This window comes from Belonocnema kinseyi, chromosome 5 (assembly GCF_010883055.1).
Source record: "Belonocnema kinseyi isolate 2016_QV_RU_SX_M_011 chromosome 5, B_treatae_v1, whole genome shotgun sequence".
Lineage (NCBI taxonomy): Eukaryota > Metazoa > Arthropoda > Insecta > Hymenoptera > Cynipidae > Belonocnema > Belonocnema kinseyi.
In genome coordinates this window covers 116,031,419-116,038,308 of record NC_046661.1, presented here as the reverse complement: position 1 = coordinate 116,038,308, position 6,890 = coordinate 116,031,419, and the positions used below count along the sequence as shown (strand labels likewise).

The window sequence follows — 6,890 nt, the reverse complement described above, 5'->3', positions numbered from 1 at the left end:
TTTGTCAAATTTCCACGTTTTGAGACCCCCTGAATCCGAAAAACAGGTTTTTACGAATGTGTCTGTCTGTCAGTATGTCTATCTGTATGTCTGCCTGTGTACACGATTACTTTTGAATAAATTAATCTATTAGATAGGCCTTTAGTACACTCGTTAAGTGTCCTAAACTAAAGGTCAATTTCGTTAGCCAGACATTTTGGATATAAATTCAAAAAGTGGCCACATTTTGAATATTTTTGAGACCACTTTTTTCAAAATTCAAAAATTCTTTGTACGGTTATTCATAGTATTCAATAGGTCGAACAATTTTTCCTGATGACTTTTTTCATCAATTAAAAAATTACCAGAGTTATAGCATTTACAAAATTCCAAAAAACACGTGAAAATGAACATTTTCATCCAAATAACGCACGATATGTAGAAAAGTTAAGAAGAGAAAAATATTCCTTTTTGCCCTACAAGATTATTATAACAACTTTCCGAATTTTCTTGAAAAATAAAAAATTTTGACCGCATAAAAAATAATGAAAAATTTACTTTTTTCAGCCAAATTATGCAAATTCGGTCACGGATGAGTAGACAAAAATTGTGCATTTGAAAATGATCTATAAATTTGTTATCCACCACATTTTGATAGGATGCGTAGTTTTGGCTTTAATCGTGAAAAGCATGATTAACAGTAAAAAAAATCTGCCCGCTGCGTGGGCACATTCTTATCACAAATTTTGTGTTTTAATTTTTTTATCGTCTCGTGTGTGGGGCTTCGAAAAATTTAATTTTTCATGTTTTCAACGCTATTTTTACGATTAAACCCGAAAACAGAACTATCAAAAAATTATTCATTTTGAGAATTGTTTTTTTTTTGCACAAAATTAATCTTTTTGGTTACAAATTTAACTGTTTGGTTGATAATTTGTCTCTTTGGTTTGTGACATAAACAATTTTATTGAAATATTATTGGTTTTTTTTAATGGAAAGTTTCTCTTTGGGTGAAGGTTCAAATATTTTTTTGAAAATCGTCTATTTGGTTTATAAATATATTACATATTTACCTCTTTTGTTACATTTTTTTAAATAAAAATTAATTTTTTCCACTGAAAATTTAACTGTTTCATTTTTAGTTAAAAATATATACTTTTTAGTTGAAGGTTCAACTGTTTGGGTGAAGATGTATGTATCTTGTTGAAAATTGGGATTTTGTTATTAAATTAATTCGTTTTTAATTAAAATTTCAACTCTATTTTTTTTTTGTTCAAATATCAACTATTACATTTTTTGTTCATAAGCAATCTTTTTGTTTGAAATTTAATTTCTTCAACTGAAATTTTAACTTACATTTTTGGTACAAGATGTATGTTAGTTAAACTCGATTTGTTTCTGAATTAAAATTAAAATATTTATTTTCTCCAAATATAAACTATTTCATTTTCTGTTAAAAATTCATCTTATTGGCTGAAAATAAATTTTTTACCTGAACTTTTAACTCTACGATTTTCGGTAGAAAACTTATATTTCTTAGTTGAATATTCAACTATTTAGTTAACAATTCACTTTCTTCAAAATTCGTTTTTTTGTTTGTTTGTTAAAGGTTCATCATTTTAGTTAAGAATTAATCCATTTGGGTAAAATTTGAACAACTTCGTTGAAAACTTCTTTTTTCGTTGAAATTTAATTTTTGAACTGGAAGTTTCACTATTTTGTTGAAAATTCAACTGGTTGGTTTGAAAATTTACATTTTTGAAAAAATGCAGATTTTTGGTTTTAAAATTTAACTGTATTGTAGAAAATTCGTCTTTTTGAATTGAAAAATCGAAAATTTTTCAGAAAATTGAACTGTTTTGCAGAGAATTAGTTTTTTGGTGCTCAAAATTAATGTGTTAAAATGAAAATATAACTATTGATATAAAATTCATCTTTTCCAGATAAAAAGTTTAACTATTTGGATAAAAATGTATGCATTTTTTTTAATTCGTCTTTTTTGGTGGAAACTAAAGTTCTTGTTTGAAAATCCATGTTTTTGGTTGAAAATTCGTCTTTTTTAATTGAAAGTTTTATTTTAGTTCTGGTTGAGAATTCAACTATTTTTTGGAAATTTGTCTTCTTTTGTTGAAAATTAAATTAGATGGTTGAATGTTAAACTACTTTGTTAGTTCATCAACAACAGTAAGATTTTACCAAATCCTCCTAGCTTCAATTCGTCTTACGTAATTTGTGGATGATTCCTGAATAAATTCATGAAAAAAATGTATTTGGAAATAATTAGGGGCCGTACTTAAATTATGTTACAGTTTAATGAGAGGGGGGCAGACACTCCGTGTAAATCTGTTACAGTTCCATTGTTTAAGAGGGGGAGGGGTCTGGAGGCGGCCGATAATGCGTTATGCAATTTAAGTACGGCCCCTTAGGTGAAATAGGTTTCAAATTTAAAAAAAACTTTACGTGATTTATGCACAGCCACTCAGAAATAATTCTTGCACGCCATTTAAATTTTAATAGTTTTTTTTAAAGCAATGAACACTTTTTTTTCAATGTATGTTACAAAAAATAAACAATGTTAAGCTATCTTCTGTTTGACAAAATCTGTTTAAAAACAGTTTTTTTGAAAATTTAACCTAATTTTGGTCCTTTTTGCAGCCAGAAAATATTTTGTGTCTCACAAAAGAAGGAAACAGGATAAAAATAATTGATTTTGGATTGGCGAGGGAGTATGACCCCAAAAAGAAGCTACAAGTTCTCTTTGGAACTCCAGAGTTCGTCGCGCCAGAAGTTGTGAATTTCGATCAAATCGGCTTTGGCACCGACATGTGGAGCATCGGTGTCATCTGCTATGTATTGTAAGTTCAACCACACAAATTATTATAACAGCCAACGATTTGCCAGAAATTAAAATAGATTCCTGTTGAATGATGAATCAAGTCGAAAGTCGTATAATCACCTTGCAAGCTTGTCGATTACACGAATTACTAAACGCCGCTCATATTTCAAACCAAATATTTCAATTTTGCGGGAAGTTAACATCCCTCTAAAACAAAATTTCAAAATCTGGACAACTTCCAGCAAAAGGAATTTTATTTGCCTGAAATCCCTTTGTTAACAAATTTCTAGTCTCCTAAACAATGAACTATTTCAATTCGAAAGTCTAATATTCAAATAAATGTCCGATTGAAACTTTCTAATTTTAGAAGCTATTTTCAGTTTTTAAATAATTTGAAATAATAGATTCATAATTAAATGCCTTTATTCAATTTGAAATTGTATTCAAATATTGTTACAGTCTGAAATTTTCAACTTTTAACTCATTGGATTTGAAAGTCTTTAATTTAAGAAAAGGGAATTTTTTAATATTTAGCAACATGTAACCACCTTCGCGGCTAGCTCAGTCGTAACGCATCGGCCTCTTAGATGGCGGCCAAGGGTTCGACTCCCCGGGCCGAAATTAATTTTTACTGACGCTCACTCATTACGATGTTGACACTCGACATTAACCCTTCCTCTTCCTTCCCCTGTGTAGCTGTCCTAGTTATAAACATTTTAATTTTGATTTAAAACGAGCAATTATAAATCAAATGCTCAAGACCAAGCAATTTGAAACTGAATTGTTTGAAGTAGATAGCCTTTAATCATGACAATTTCAGAGTGCTACATTTTATATTTAAACGTTACAATTTTAATTGTTGCAGCTTCAACATTTTCAATTTATAAATAAAAGTGTTGCAATTTGATGTTTGAATTATAATTTAACAATTATTAATTTGAAGCGACTTACAATTGAAATGATTTAACTTCCAATTTAAAAGGTGTTCAGTTTAAAGAAAATGTGTAACGGCATTTAATTTTTAAATGGTTGAATTGAAATGTGTTGCAAGCTTATAGTTTACACGTTTAAATTATTAAGCGTTAAAAAAACTAAATAAACTTTTTTTGAGCTGAAAATAAAAAAAGCTCAATTTGAGTTTTTTAATTCGCAGTTAAGTTTTGATTACTTTAAATTAAATAAATTTCAGCCTCAATAGTTCAAATTTTTTATTTTTAATTAACGTAAATTTTTTTTAGAGATATGAGAAATGAATGAGCATTCTTTTCCCGAGTGAAAAAACTAACTTATTTAAAGAAAACTTTAAGAGATTCAAAAAATTTGAAGGGATTTCCAATATATTCATACGGTTTCATAAATTTTAAAAATTTCAAGGAATTTTACAATATTTGAGGATTTTACAGGAATTCAATCGTTTTCAAATATTTTAAAGGAATTTTGAAAAACATTATAGATTTTAAGATTTTTTGCGGTATTTTATTCGATTTTTGTGGAATTACTCTGGATTTCACAAGATTTAATGGATGTTATAAATTTTAAGGTATTACAAAGGATTTTAAAGTGTTAAGAAAATATCTTTAAAAATTCCAAAGAATATAACTAGATTTAAAGTTTTAAGGACTTCAAACATTTTGAGGGGTTCCTAGAGAATCTTATCAGCAGATTTCACCAGGCACAACAAAGGCTCTGGATCGAATCATATTTTTTAAATCAGGCAGGTTCCACACTTCAAGTAGCAGAACCTCCCAGCTAAAACATATTTTGTTTTATATAGAAAAATTAGGTTACACGTATTTTTGAGATCTGAGAAAAAAAATTTCACAAATTTACAAGTATTTGACTTTCTACATCTATTAAAAAAAAACACACAAATTCTTTCTTTAAAATTCTATAATTTTTTTTATCTAATTCAATTTTAGTATAGATTCTGGTGATTTTCATTATCATCTTTCGAGCATCCATCGTGAAAATAAAAAAAAAATGTATGAAATTAACGAAGTGGCAAGGATTTGTTTGACAATATAATAAGTCGATTTTCACAAAAATATACACTCATATATTTTTCTAACTTTTAGTTAATTTTGGTTTTCTGTAATGAGAACATCCTGTAAATTTTAAAGGGGCTGAACCATTTCTGTGGACAGGAGATTTTTTTATGTATTTTGAAATCTCTAAGTTTTTTCTAATGTTAAACTTGAATTTTTTTGTAAAATTTAAATGAAATATGTACAATTCCAGTGTACTATGTCTCATGCCTTATGACCAATCATTCAATGTGGAATTTTACATTTTTTGGATTGTTTATGAAATTTACATAAAAATCTGTAAAATTCCAGGGCCTCATGTCCAATCATTTTTGTCAAATTTACACGAAATTTTTAAAATTCAGTGTATTGACAAAAAAAATTAGACCTATCTGAAGAGAAAAATATGATTAAAGAATTAAAGAATATGATTAAAGAATTGAACTCAGATTTTGAAGGATTTTCAATAATAAAGAAAATAATTTTAAAATTCGAGGACTTTTAGATTTGAGTTTATTTCCAATTTTTTAAATCCAATTAAAGTTTCATTGAACGATAAATCCAAAATTGGCAATGCTATACATTACATTCCATTTATTTTAAGGATAAGAATACAAATTCAAAAATCAAATTCAAATTGCTTTACATTCAGACATTAATCAAATAAATCGATTTCTTCCAAGCATGATTTAAATCTGAAATATTTTTAATCTCCAGAAATTTATATGCTTTGTATTATTTAAAAATAAATTAGCTCCAAAATTCAAAGTCCATATTCTTATTTCCTTAAAATTGAAAATTAAAGGATTCCGTCTTATTAAAATATTTCTTTCTAAAATTTAAAATTTTTCAACTTGCATTAGTTTCGAATAAGACAAGTTTATGGTTCAAATTTTCTTTTAATTTCGGAATTTTGTTCAGTTAAAATTGTTGAAGGCGAAATAATTTTACACGATCTCATTTTCTGTAAATTGAACTTAAAATGCTTGCACTTTTAAAAGAATTAAAATTTTTTTCCCTTTGAATTAAAATTTTTAAATTTTAATTAATTGGTCATTTTTTACAAATTTATTCGAAAATATATTTATTATATTTTTATAATACAAACTGTTCCATTTAGAACTTATTTACTTCTAAAATTTTCAATTTTAAGAATTTTTCAGTTAAAATTCCCCAAGTTTAAAGTTTCAATCTGAAATTATTCAAGTTTAGACATTTTGAAATTTTGCGGCTCTTTTGTAATATTTTACATTATTTACAAAAAATATAAAAATTACATTTTCAGAAAAGGAAAATGTTTTCAGCCAAGAATATAGTTTAGTTCACAGAAAGCTACATGCCTTTCCTATATCAGCAGAAATTTAAAAAAATACGGTAGAAAATAAAAAGTTGAGGTTTTACAGACAATCTTTATTTTTTTCTTCGCATTTTGAAAACATGAAAATAAGAATTTCTGTAAACCACCCCTCCGTTATTATTTGCAATATTTTTAAAAACTTTTTTTCCTGGAAAGATAATTGTCGGATTTGTTTCGTAAACATTGCAAGACATCACAAAACAAAAAAGAAAGAGGTATTATTTTCGGCGTAAGTCTACTTTTTTTAAATGTTGAACTTTAAAAAAAATGTTCCGTTAGATTTTTGAAGAAGTCGCTAAAACTTGAAATAAAGTTGGAAAAATAAATACTTGTCGCCTAATTTTCTTTCACCGACAACGTATATTTCGACGCTGAGAAATTCTGCTACTTGAAGTGTAGAATCGTACTTACTTAAAATGGATTCGATCATTATTAACAAAAATGATCAAAGATTAAAAAAATTATTGGGGAGAATGGTGCATACTGGATAATGCATATTTTTTCATAATAGGAATCATAATCATGTAATTATTTATTTTTGGTATAAAGTTGATTAATCTCATTTTTACTATAAAAAATATGTATTATCGAGGTGAATCACATGGTTAACAAGGAGTAGGTCTCATTTTGAATGAAAGAGCAAAGCAGCATCTCGGAGACCATGGCTTCGTGTCTCCCAGACTGCTGTGGGCTA

The 6,890-nt window shown here is 27.2% G+C and overlaps 2 protein-coding genes across 4 annotated transcripts in view; one reads left to right on the top strand and one right to left on the bottom strand.

Annotated features, from left to right (window-relative positions):
• The window catches only part of LOC117173120 (MAD2L1-binding protein), a 66,417-nt gene that overhangs the window by 44,948 nt on the left and 14,579 nt on the right, over positions 1–6,890 (bottom strand). The window lies entirely within an intron of this gene.
• Positions 1–6,890, top strand: part of LOC117173116 (probable myosin light chain kinase DDB_G0271550) — a 25,406-nt gene that overhangs the window by 13,861 nt on the left and 4,655 nt on the right. For all 3 annotated transcript variants that reach the window (XM_033361508.1, XM_033361509.1, XM_033361510.1), the window contains one exon: positions 2,635–2,834. In XM_033361508.1, coding sequence (XP_033217399.1) covers positions 2,635–2,834 — 200 coding nt within the window. The remainder of the gene's footprint in view (positions 1–2,634; positions 2,835–6,890) is intronic.